Raw genomic sequence first — 13,615 nt, 5'->3', positions numbered from 1 at the left:
AAATGCATACAAATCTAAGAAAAACCACCACACTTAATTGATTTATATTCAAATCTGTAGCATATAGACAACAATTCTCAAAAATCTCTTTTACAAATGAGAGGCAATGGGGTATATCTCGAGTCTCAAATAGAATCAAGGGCCAAGATCATGCCAACATTGCCCTAAATTTGCCCTAATTAGGGTTCACATCAAAAAAGGAATCACCAACACAAGACCCAATGGAATGACGCCTAGTCATCAAGTAGGGAATCTTCTAGAAGATTCCGGCCTGCATCCCTCTCTCTAGTAGCATATTCCAAGAATTTGGCCAAGATTGAGTTGAGCTCCTCTTGTAAGGAAAGTAGAGTGTGGAAAACACCTTCCTGTCAATTTCTTAGAGAAGTAAAGTAGATGTGTGTTTCAATTCGAATTACAACAATTAAGATACACAATACAGGATAAACAGAGTAACATGAAAAACACAAACACAAAGATGTACACCAGATTTCACATGGGAAAACCCTTACGGGAGAAAAACTTACACACCAAAGTAATCCCTTGTATTACAGTAAAAACAATTACATACAAGTCCCAGATCTTTGATCTAATCTCTATTCAGGGAGCAGTACAAAAGATTATAGTCTTAATTCTTCTCCAAATTCAAGGCACTTGAAAGAACTTCAAGGCATCAAGAAAGAAAAGTCCTCAGACTTAGTGAAAATATAGAAAAAATTTCAGACTTCTTGAGGGATTTCATCTCTTGAAGAATTAAAGACAAGCTCCCAATCAATCACATGGTGACAAGAGGAGTATTCCAAACAAATTTCCATACTTAGACAATTTCTTGACACAAATTGGAGGAAATCCAAAGGAATAACATTAGTTCAATTCAAGCAGGAGCAATTTCAAAGCAATCGGGAAAGGAAATTTTAAATAACTTCAAGAGACATTTGCTTCAAGGGAAGATTTTTGGACCTCAAAGATTCAAATGCAAGTAAGAAGAAAAGATCAAAATCTCGGAAGCTAGGAAGATGCAAGCGCAAAGGACAGAGTCGTCGGCAAGGAAAGATATTCTAAGGCAAGCACGTGGAAAAGGAACAAAGTGACCAAGGAAGACGCCCAGCACACTGAGGTGATGCCTCGTCATCTTCCAACCAATCAAATTGTTCCAAGTCAACATGTCTAGGTTCAATGAACCCGACTCATCCATAGAGGCTTCTAGAAGGCATACTCCACAATGCAGCAACTTTCAATTTTATTCTTGGTTTATATTTAGTAGAAGGACAAGTGTCCCCAAGTGTAATTTTCTCATTGGTCTAGGGGTATTTAGTTGTAACAAACCCTAATTAGGGTTTTATTTTGTCGAGCGTTGATTTGAAATCAATCCTAGCCATTGAATTGTAATTGAGGAGCCTATAGATTGAGCTCACTCCTCATTTGTAAAACATGGGAGCATGTTGTAAAACATGCTGAGATAACTAAATTGTTGCTTATGATTGCCAAAGTAATAAGTAATGAATTGTTCAAATTGATGGTGATTACATATCTTATTTTGGAGTTTGCATGGTTCTTATCCCTCCTCATAGTTTAGATTTTATTTCATGCATGTTAGACGAATGCTAGATATGATAAGTATTGATTTATGGCGAATCTTCGCTCATACTTTTGATGAACAGATGATTTTTGTTCATTGTGTAAAGTTAGTTTGAGCCTACTTTGTCAATGCTTAACTTCTGTCTGGATGAATATTGTTCAATTTGATGGTAGTTATTCATGATGTGAAAATCATAAAGCACACCCCCTTGAAGATTGCACCCACTTTGTGTAGTTGTCCTAGCGTGGCGAAGCAAAGCGTGGTTATTGGTTTCGCCAAATCAATACCGTCTCTTGAATTCTTAGGAATTAATTAGAACTCCTAAACCCTTATCTCCTTTTCAATTTTCTCGAAGTCCATGATCGAAGACCCAAACGATAGAGCTTCATTGTCTAGACCTTCATTGTGAATTGAACGAGCCAAGCGTAAGTCCCCCTTGTATTTCAGCATACATAACCAAGGAAGCTATCCAACATAAAGTCGCCTGTTCGCACATCTAAACCTTGGAGTCACCGTGCGGTCTTTCTCGCAATCTTGGCATATGCAGTGATTTTTTTTCAAGAGAGGGTAGAGTGTCCTTGACATTTTATTCTAATTTTCGGTGAATGATAAAACGTACACCAACACTTCAGACTTCCCTAGGGATGTACGACACTGCTGTAGCTAATATTGGGCATGTACTCCCCTGTCACAGCCTTGTATGGCTCACACAAAACTTCCAGCATGTACAGATTGGTACGGCCAGCAAATTCAATTTGATTAACAACAATTTGCACTCACAAAAACTCCTTCAGATTTTCAAGTCGATTCCAGTAGACAAAAAAATCACATTCAAATGGAAGTAGCAAACAATCTGATTTTACCTTGAAAAGATCACTCAAAAATCCTCCTCACTATGTCTTCCAACAACGAAGAGAATGTCATTCATGAGGGATTTCGTACTCACAATCCCTTGAAGAGAAGCTCTCCAATATTTCACAAATTTCTTATTCAATCCAGCTTGCCTGAAAGTGAGCTCTTGGAAATCTTTTATAATGCTCTCATAAGAGCTCATTCACTCATTTTACCAATGTGGGATAAATAAACATTACTCCCCATTTACATTTTATATCTCCAATGTGTTATTAAATAAGGGGACCTTTAATATTTAAATATTTCCCACTTGACTATAGTCTGCACATTAGTAAAGTAAAATATTTATATTGAATTTAAGAACTTAACTTTATCAATGCATTAATAAATCATATCAACGATATTAAAATCTCCAGTTGATATTAAACATTTACCATCAACATAATGCTGCCACTGATGACCCGGACCTGGCCCAGTTGACTTACTATAAATAGTAAGTAACCAGAAAATACACCAAATCACCTCAGGAGTCGCCTAAAACTGAAATTGCCTAGGCCAAATGGCCTCAAGATCCCTAAATTGTCCTGTTTAGCCTACGAGACCATGGAGAAATCAGCTAACGGCAACATTATACAACATGGGCTAGAAAGGGGACATTATGTAGTTATAATAACAAGACTTGTGTAGTAGCTCCTTTTCTATCTCATCAAGTTCCAAAACAAACCTTTTTTATCTTGATTGCATATGTATGCATATTTTCTTCACACTCATATTGTAGCTGATATTTTTCTTGTGTTTTTTCAAGTATGTCTGCCTTTAACGAGTGCATATGGGCTTTCATGCTGGGATTCTCACCAAATCAAATTCAAGATCTGTTTGATTTAGTAAATGCATTAATATTGTAATCTTTCAGTGCTTTAAAAGTTGAAATCAACTTCAAGTGATATTAATTGTTCGTATGTTATAGCATTTTAACAATTTTGGAAAAGATTCTGTATTTTTTTCTTACAACATGCTCTTGTGAATTTAGAACTACAGGTGTTACTAGTATCTAGGAGTATTGACATGCTCTATTTGAATTGTGTAGCATTTACCTCAATTGTAGACGGCAAAAATGAAGACATGTCAACAGCAGAGTTGTCAGGAGGAGCACGACTTCATTATATATTTCAATCAATTTTTGTTAAGAGCTTAGAGGTGTTGGATTTAAATTGTATTGTTCATTAATTTTTTTTTATTTTAATAAAATGTACAAAAGCATATTGGATTTCGTCTTTCAACTTTCTGTTCCTTTGAAATATTCTACACTTTTCTTTCCTAAGTAGAAGGGTGTTGATGATTCACTTAACTTCAGGATCACAGTTCTTATTTCATAAAAAGATATGGTGCCCCATAATTTGTGACAGGAAGTGGATCCTTGTGAAGATTTAACTGACGAGGATATTAGAACAGCTATTCAAAATGCCACTGGAGCAAAAAATGCTCTGTTTGTTCCTGAGGTAAACCCATGCTTTTGTCCATACAAAATCTTCTACTCTTTTACATTTTATCAGCATCACAGAATCAAAAGAAACTCATAGTAATGATTTCACTTGGAGCAGCTTTTTTAATCTTATGCATTTTATTCATGAGCATGCAAAATTGATGAAGAAGAATTGAGAATTTGTGGTATGGTTTGGGATGTGGTTAGAATTTATAGAATCAAAGATTACCTGATTTTTGTTTTCAACTTTTAAACATAGAAGTATATATTGTTCAATATTAAACATATAAGTTTATGTTGTACTTTGAAAATCTTTTATACCTTTTGTCTTTAAATGTTCATCAAAGATATCCCTGACAGTTGTAGTGTGTATTAATTTAACAGCCTTCATAATAAGTGGGCATGCCATGTAGGAAGTCTTAAGGTAGATCCATAACACATATTTCTCTAAAATAACTATCCATCTCACAACTTGGACAGTCTTCGATTTATTTATAGTGTCATTGTTCTCTGGTCAGAGCATGGCATTGAAGAACACAATCTGCATATTTAAATGATTTTGAAGTATGCCGCGTTTGCTTTTTATTTTTTAATTATGTTTCTATGTTCTGCTGAAGAATAAGATTTAAACCTTCACCACTTTTGTAGACTACAATTGATTAATCTGCGCCTTACCCATGAGGTACATAATTTTTTTTCTATTATTATTAACCTTTCGAAGACTGTAATTTTGCAGATCCCCTTTGAGGTTCTTGTACGGAAACAAATTGCTCGTTTATTAGATCCAAGTCTTCAATGTGCCCGGTTTATTTATGATGAGTTAGTTAAGGTACTCAATGAATATTTGTTGACTTCTAGTCCAAACAAATTTATGCAGATCCATGGCAAAACAGTTTATATTGTGCTAGTTGATTTCACATTTTGCATTGAGTTTATTAAATCACTCTTTTTCAGATAGCACATCATTGTGGGACTGTAGATCTGCAGCGGTTTCCTGTTTTACAAAAACATATTGAAGAAGTTGTAGGGGGCTTTTTACGTAAAGGTTTACGTCCTGCCGAGACTATGGTTGGGCACATAATTGAAATGGAGGTACTGAGAAAAAGACAGCTAATTTGTCTTTACTTATTATTTGGAAGGTTTGCTTCCTGTTTAAAATTTATCCTTGATTTGAGTGTTCTGTTCAGCTCGATTTCTGGGCAGACAGTTTGAGAAAGCTGTTTCTGTGAGTTTACATGGTCCACATAATTTCTAATAAGGGGACTATTTTATTCCTTTTTAAGATTTCAAAGACATGACATTGTTATCATATGTGATTTTCAGATGGACTATATTAATACTTCTCATCCTGCATTTATTGGTGGCAGCAAAGCAGTGGAAGCTGCATTACAGCAACACAGGTCTTCCAAGGTGTCATTCTTCACCACTAAATTCACTGCTAGCTACAATTTACTTCCATTTAATATGGGTTAGCAAGCAATTAATATGAAGATTGGATCTCTGTCTGAAATATTAATATGCATGTACCTTTCATCCTGCACCTCTTAAACCAGGAAACTTCTGATTCTGATAGGGTACCAGGTAGTGAAAAAATTCAGAAGTCACGGGCATTACTTCCAAAGTCAAATACCTCCAGAGCTGCTTCTGATCAGACGGTAACTAACTCTGTTTTCCAGGACAACCTCTATGGGTGTCCTCAAGGATTTTTTGTGGATTTACAGCTAATAACACTGATATTTATGATCCATATTTGAGTTTTGATTTATTATCTTTCTGATATATGTTTGGTGCTTTGGAGTGTAGGTTACACGACCAGTTGCACACCATGAAAAACCTGTGGCACCTGGTAAGTGATTGAATCCTAAAAGTAAAATATTGGGATTATTGCCTTTTTTCTAATCTTATTGCGGTAATGTCTTGCATCTCAATGAAATGTTTGATGATGTTTCAAACTTCATGTGACTAAACTTCTATAATCATCTAATATCTGATTATTTGAAGGCCTGAAACCATCTATTATTAGGATTTATAAAATGTAAAAAACATTGTTAAATCATAAATGCATAGCTGCATAATAAAAGCCGATACAAATTAAGTCATTGCAACAACATTGATGTCAGCTACATGGATACCTTTAAAACAAATAGTCGGATTTAAGATGAAAATGTTATTGTACTATTGTATGAGTTTTTCTATCATGGTTTAGGCACAAATTCATTGGTGATGAACATCTAACAACAGCTGCTTGACAATAATTTTTTTTACTGTTTTTTGTGACAATAATCTTGTTGCTCTATCTTCTAACAACCTCACCAGGTGAGAGATATCACATTTTTATTGTGTTGATGGATAAATAATTTGTGCTTATATTTGTATTAAGTTATATGTTGTAGTCCGTGAATAAATTGCTTAGTTTTAAAGACTCTAGACCCTCTGTTGTGAATGGTACTGGTTGTGACTTGTAGGGAATTTGGTCAGCCTTGGCTTCGTTCCTGCTTAGTATCATCATTTCTTTAAGACCCCAGGCAGAGAGAAAGTTGTAGACCATAACTGTTACATTATCAAATTGATATTTCACTTCTGTCTCTAAACTTGAGAAGCTGTGATGGCCCCATCTTTAACCTTATAATAAGAAGCAATAAAACACTTATGTGATAAAGGGTTGGCAGCCTTGAAACACCTTCAAGTAGTTAGTAGTTAGGAAATAACAATTTGTACATAGTTTAAGAAGTTCAGGGAGGTAGCTTTGCATATTATATCAATAAAGACTGAAGCATGAAGACCTTATTGAGGAAAATCGTCTTCATGATTTTCCTATCAAGCATCCAAGTAAAGCATAGAGAATAAGACAAGAAATTTGATATGCTATCCACTCATTCTAATAATCAAGGAATGGAGACTATAAGAGCATAGAACATATTGAGCCACATGATGTCGTGTATGATGCATATGGAAGCTGTGATCAAAATATTGCTGCTACACAGAAACTCATGAAGATCAATTATGCATCAATTATATATAAATCCATATTGGCATCACCTCTATAACATCTGTCATACAGAGGAAAGACAATGAAGATAATGAGTAACATAGTTCAACCATCATCCATTAATTGTCATCACTGTGTAATGATTCCATCGAAGATAGTCAAGCATCATTAATTGATTCAATAAGCAAATAACAGTCAGCAAGAATATCTGATTAAGATCAAGAGCTCAATATTTATCGCTGGATAAGGAGAGTTCGATAATCCATATCAAAAGAGAGAGTTCGAGTATATGACTGATTGGCCAAACAAATATCAGTTAAGGCATTAACAAACCTGATCAGCAACTAACCATTCTATTCAAACAATGATTATATTAATCATAAAGCAGCCCCAACCAACAAGTGATTAATTAATCCTTAAACAAGGAACAGCGCTTAAGAATTGCATTAATAAATAACAAATATTTATGGAAGGATGCAATTTGTATAACAAACAAAACTGATTATATTATGAAGAGATACGATTAGGAAGAGATATGTCTCTTAAACATTCAAGGATGCAACCCATCGATCTTGCTAGATATATAATGGGAATCAATCCCATTCTCAAGGGAATCATCAGATTTTGTCTTTTATTTCTATTTGTATCCATTATTGGATCTGCTCGATTGAGCATTTGCCTTTGGCATTAAATCAGGTTGCATACTTCAAGTGAGAAATCAGAAACAGCACAACCATATGTGCATATTTCCAAAGACCAATCAGACAGAGCAACATAGCATCATTGCTATTATCGAATTAGGAGGCTCATTGCATATCTCACATCAATACATCAGGAAGAGAAAAGATCTCTCTATATTGCAGATTGGCTAATCTTACCATTGCATAATTCCCAAGGTTATATCAGAGACAGCTGATATATTACATCCAATCAATCAAGTTACTATTTACAGATTATATGATACTTGTATTATCATATATTGATTATATGTTTCAGAATTGATATACTGTCGTTCTATTAAATATTTATTATCAGCATTCATAAGGATTGTATGTATTTTTACAAGAAGTCGTCTCTTGCAATTGATTTTTGAGTTAATTGTCCCAAATCCTTAAGATCTAATGTAAGGGGACATTATAGAAGCTAATCCCACTACAAATCAAGAGGGATAGGTTTCCTTTATCATGCCTTTTTCTCAAGTGAGGTTTGATCACAGATTCACCAAGTGACCCATGAGCTCAAAACAAATATTAATGCTTCAGAACAAGGCCAGGAAAAGCCCTATTGATCAACTCAGCTGGAAACAAAATCCCAAAGCAAAAAGATCCCCACAAAAGAAACTGACAAAAAGAAAACATGAATCCAAGCAGAGTGTTTTAAAACATCAAAAGAACTCAAAGGAATAAAGTAGATTTCCCATTTTGTCTATCCTTGCATCGGCATTTTTCATAATCATACTCCAGGGAGCCAAAGGCATTTTCTAGAGTATATCATAATTGTCATACACATAATTCTGAACCCCAGGAAAAAAATTCTGAAATTGAGAAACAAGAAGTTGAGTGTCCCTAGCTAATATTTTTCTATCGTAGTCATATGTATTTTTAGTTGATTTGTAATGCTTTTTCTTAGAGGAAGTATTATTGATTCACTGGATTTAATAATCATGTTCTAACAAAAAAATCGTAGTCACTCTTATCCTGTGAAAGTAGTTGAAAATTCCATTTTGCACCAGTTTTGGCTGTAGCATCCATTATAACAATTACCTCTTGTTGGATTGTCAAGTAAGCTTAGTAATTTGAACCACCTCCACAAGTCTTAATTAATCTGTAGAATTAGAAGCTACTAATGTTTGAGTTTTCCCTTTTCAACAAGCACATGAAATAAACTGTCTTATATATTTAGATGTCACAGCCACGGAAATAAGAAACATTACATTTGTATCCTCAATATAGTCTAGAAAGATCTCACAAGCATTCTTTCTTCATTTGTTGACAAATCCTGGAACGTAAGTATGTTGACTTTGGAGGCAAGATTAAGTGATTCTGAATTAAGAAACTCGTCATAGCTTAGTCTTTAGTGAGACTTACCAAAATGCAGCAAGGCGGTTTTATTCAATAGTTACAGAAATTGTTGACTTATCCCAATTAATTGCTACCGATCCTCCTGTCAATTTTATCTTTTAAAAAATTGCAATTTTTTTATTTATTCAGTCAACCCAAAATTTGACTCGTTTTTTGGATATTTTTCAGGAAGCAATCATGAATTTTTACTAAAAAAAGGGTTTCTGGGTTTTTATTTGTTTCTGCGGCAAGTTCTTATCTATGCTCAACTATAATTCAAATCCCATCCCTATTTTGTCCAATTAATTTCTAATTGATTGAAAATTCTTTGTTTTTTGTTTGCTGATTTATTCCCAAGATAGATTCTTGCTAGTATGGTTCCTCTTTCTTGTTGGTTTAATATTTCTACTTCACTTGGAATAATGTTTATCCTTAATGTAATATTGCATTTTTTTAATAAGTTTACTTAGGACATTAGGAATACTTGGTTATTCTCACCTTGGGAGCTAATAATGGCCTGTTTTCACCTTGATTTGAAGTACACAAGTGTCACTACTAGCTCATCAATCCTTGATTGATGGTAGTTAGGTGTCACCTCTATCTTAGTCAGATTGAGTGAACTAATCTACTGTTTGGCAGTTCAATTCTTTATTTCTTAGTTAGATCAAGTTAATTGATCCACTGATTGGTAGTTAAACTCATGACCTTTGGACATGACATATCAAATTCCCTTCTACCATAACAATTAACAATATTTCATTAAAAATGTGTGAAAGAAAAAGAAATGTTTTGTGTTTATCCCATGATGATAATGATATTTAGAGAATATATTTTTTTTAATTAATATAATGGGAATATGTTAAGGAGTCCAAGCCTTGAATGCAACCAGGAAATGCAACCTAAAAGTATGTCGGTGCTCAAAGTAGCAGTTTCCCAAATTTCCAGGTTAAACTAGCTAAACTAATCCTAGACACCAAACTAAATATTGATATAACACTGCAATATCTTTCTGGAGGGTTTTGCATTAAATAATAAATGACTAGGTGCCTGTTTTTTTTCCCTCAAATTATAGGTACCAAACTAAAAACAACTGTATCTTGCAAGCAAGATTCTCAGATTTTAAGGATCATACAACTAATCTAAACACAACAAACGACATTTTGCTATTGGCTAAAAACAGGGACCAGTATTTCAAAGCGCATAAGTTTGAAGTAATAAATTGAACAAAGAACAATACATGATTCCAAAGACTAAATCGCTAGTTTGCATGCAAAATTACAACTTGGATGAATAAAATGACATCAATGCAAAGTTTGACAATTTGTTATTCATTTTCACTTTTTCAGTTTAATCAATGAAATTGCATAGTTAACGATCTGAATGACCATTTCAGCATTTAAAGTGTAGCATTGATCATTATCATAAACTCTTTTTTCTCAAAGCACTTACTTATAGGTAACAAATGCCCAATCTTTGGGAATTTAGAATAATCTTTTTAAATCTAAAAAATCATGCTTCAAAGCGAAACAAATGGAGTTGCGAAAAAATACAAAAGGAACTCAAAACTAAACTATTTTAAACAACTAATAAATTAAAACTCAAGTGGCTTAAAAATATGCTTTTCTCATCACTTGGAAATAGAAGACCAGAAGTAATATCGACTAGTGATAGCGATTGTTAAAAATGACAATCTAGCACACAAACATCCTCTAATCATAAAAAAATCGTTTGAGACTTGTTTGATCCATCTAAAGAACATTGAAACCTTGGTCATCATGATACCTTACCAATCCAATCTTGATAAATCAAATACTTGAATCCATTTATCTGTGAAATCAAACAATCTCAATGCTTTGAACCTCAAACCCTTGTCTGCCAATGATTAATTCTTCAAATCAGTCACACTCAAACTTGTATATAATGCATTATGTATTTTTTTTTGAGTCACAAGTACACGATTGAGCACTATTATCATATAGCGTCTAAAGGTCTGATTAATGCAGCCTTCACATTTATTTGAAGTGTTTCTATCTATTCTTGATATGCTTATTGATATTCAAGAAACTTTAAGAGAAGGCATCCCTCCCTCCCTCAGTGATTTCAAAGTGGGCAAGTAAATAACCTTCCATTGTTTTCAACTACTTTTGTGCTTTTGTTATCGACAATATACCTTTGTGAACTTGCATAGTATTGCTCTGTAATATATTCCTATTGTGTGTTTTATATGACTTGAGAATTTTTCGTGTGTTTTATATGACTTGAGAAACTTTGGTGTGTTTTATATGACTTGAGAAGTTTTGGTGTATTTCATCTAACTTGTGTAAATATACAGGAAATGCATCTGGTGGAAGTTGGGGTATTTCTTCAATTTTTGGAACTAGTGAGTCTCGTGCTCCCACTAAAGAGAATTCAGTGAACAAGACATATAATGACCCTGTTCGTAGTATAGATCCCATGTTTTCCAAAATTCAATTGAAGGAAGTAAGTTTGCAGAACATATTCATTTATTTGGATGCTCGAGTGTTTTGAACACTATCTCTTAATATTATTGAGTTTACTAATAAGTGTTAATCTTTGATGCTTTTATCAGCCACCTGCCATATTGAGACTTACTGAAGCACAAACAGATGATGAGCTTGTTGAAATAACTGTAACAAAATTACTTGTGAGGTCATATTACAATATTGTTAGAAAAAACATCCAGGATGCTGTACCTAAAGCTATCATGCACTTTCTGGTAATCATTATATGTTAGAATGATGAGTTTATGCATGCCCATCAGTTCACATGTTCTGCAGCATTTCATTTATCTCACTGCATTGCAATAAGTCAAACTATATGTATATATTTTGATCTAAGTTCATTTGCTTGAGGTTTAAAATTTATATTGACCATTTTCCTGGAAATATCAACATATGAGTAGTTTTGTTTTAAATCAAGAAACCGAGGTCAAATCTTTTTCATGACATTCATGTCTTCTCAAATAAATATTTTATGTTAGTTGAAAATACTATAGATAGAATATTGGTACTTTTGCCATATGCAAATGCAATTTTTTCTGCCCAAAATGAGGAAATGAGATCTGAGTCATTGCCTGAATCCTTTCTGGAATTGTACTTAGGTACAAAAGACAAAACGAGAATTGCATAGTGTCTTTATCCTTAAGCTATACAGGTATTACCATCTCTTTGACCTCAATAAATGGAAATAATAGATTTTAGCATTTTGAGTTTCGGACTATGGTTTATTAACATTTAATTTAATGGAGCTTAATTATAAGACAACCATAACTGCAGCGAAAAGAATTTTGAAGATCTTTTGCAAGAGAAGGAAGATATAGCAATTAAGAGGAAACGCTGCAAGGACATCCTGAGGGTCCTAGAGCAAGCAGCACGGGTAAGTGCAATAGGCTATGGCAATGCTTTAAATCATAACTTGTGAATGGAAGGTATTTCATGTCACCAATTTAATTGGATATCACAATTTATAAACAGGCGTGTGATTTTGATATTTATTAATTAATTACATTCAGAAGGATCTCACAGTTCAAAAATTTCTTCCTTCATTTGGATGTATCGGCAGCATACCATATTTGCAAGTGCATAACTTGTAATATTGTTTATGTTTTTTCCATCCAGACATTGGATGAGTTACCTCTTGACTCTGACGTACCATCAAAGAATTCAAGTTCAACAGTTGACGCAACAGGCTTGCCTAGGGCACAAGGATTTCAACCATCAATGTTTGCAATTGCAAGTGATGAATATGGTGTCTTTGGACCTCAGTCTTCCAATATTCCCTATTTGGGCACAACAAAGAATGCAAAATCTCGGAAATCTTCTAATTCGGGCGAGCAACCGTCTTTTGTTCCACTTAAGCATTTTGGCTAAGGGTGGATGACATCACTTTCTATTCTGGACCAGGTTATACCACTGCCAATCTGTTAGCCTTCCAAAAATTTGTTATCAAGTAGTTCTAGTTAATATTGAATTCATGTCTAGTTGACATTATTAAGATATAGATTCAAAGCTCTCGCGATCTGGTTCAGTAATATAGATGGCTGATTAATTTCAAGATGTTAATGTTTATCTTTTGCTCACGGTTATTTTTCGACGTGCATTGGCCCTCCTTTGTATTGGTTAAGATGAATAGAAATTTGAAATACAAATAAGCACAGTTGTTATTTTGTGATCCATTGACATTCTAGCCAGATTTTCATACAGCTAGGATCTAGTTAGTTTTTTGCCTTGCAGCTTGGGCATTATCGTGGATTTAAGATTCCAAGGCAATTAAATGAAGGTCTCTTGATGGTTCAACCTTATGCTTTGTGAATATCATCTTTGGGAAACGTTTTGTTTAATACTTATTAAAAATTAACTTAATTATTACAAAATGACTACCTGTTCTTACAATAGTTGTGGTTGTGGGTGTTGGGGTCCCGTTGTGACCTTTTCACACATCACCCCATTGCAAACTGGGAACCCCCTCTTCCTCCTTTCCACGTTTGGTTCGTTTAAGGTTTTGGCAATTAGATGACACTTTTGAGAGCCCGAATCTCATTTTTGCTATGATCATGCCCAAGTGTCTTCAAAGTGCTAGTAATGTTTAACTTTTGAATATTGAAGTCAATAGAATTGTTAGAAAATGTTAAAATG

The 13,615-nt window shown here is 34.0% G+C and overlaps 1 protein-coding gene across 2 annotated transcripts in view; it reads left to right on the top strand.

The window, feature by feature from the left end:
- Nucleotides 1–13,155, top strand: part of LOC131030399 (dynamin-related protein 3A) — a 62,625-nt gene extending 49,470 nt beyond the window's left edge. The window contains exons 9-20 of one of the 2 annotated variants that reach the window (XM_057961210.2): nucleotides 3,516–3,625; nucleotides 3,835–3,927; nucleotides 4,648–4,740; nucleotides 4,866–5,050; nucleotides 5,279–5,321; nucleotides 5,465–5,566; nucleotides 5,715–5,757; nucleotides 11,293–11,441; nucleotides 11,551–11,697; nucleotides 12,082–12,134; nucleotides 12,257–12,356; nucleotides 12,599–13,155. In XM_057961210.2, the coding sequence (XP_057817193.1) occupies nucleotides 3,516–3,625; nucleotides 3,835–3,927; nucleotides 4,648–4,740; nucleotides 4,866–5,050; nucleotides 5,279–5,321; nucleotides 5,465–5,566; nucleotides 5,715–5,757; nucleotides 11,293–11,441; nucleotides 11,551–11,697; nucleotides 12,082–12,134; nucleotides 12,257–12,356; nucleotides 12,599–12,850 (1,370 nt within the window). In that variant the 3' untranslated portion in view covers nucleotides 12,851–13,155. Of the gene's footprint in view, nucleotides 1–3,515; nucleotides 3,626–3,834; nucleotides 3,928–4,647; nucleotides 4,741–4,865; nucleotides 5,051–5,234; nucleotides 5,322–5,464; nucleotides 5,567–5,714; nucleotides 5,758–11,292; nucleotides 11,442–11,550; nucleotides 11,698–12,081; nucleotides 12,135–12,256; nucleotides 12,357–12,598 lie in introns of both variants that reach the window. The other variant, XM_057961211.2, reaches the window with a different exon arrangement.
- Nucleotides 13,156–13,615: the final 460 nt, after the last annotated feature.

The sequence above is a fragment of the Cryptomeria japonica genome, chromosome 7, assembly GCF_030272615.1.
Source record: "Cryptomeria japonica chromosome 7, Sugi_1.0, whole genome shotgun sequence".
In the NCBI taxonomy this organism is placed as follows: Eukaryota; Viridiplantae; Streptophyta; class Pinopsida; order Cupressales; family Cupressaceae; genus Cryptomeria; species Cryptomeria japonica.
The sequence above is the reverse complement of the archived record's forward strand: the minus strand, read 5'-3'. Positions and strand labels throughout refer to the sequence as shown.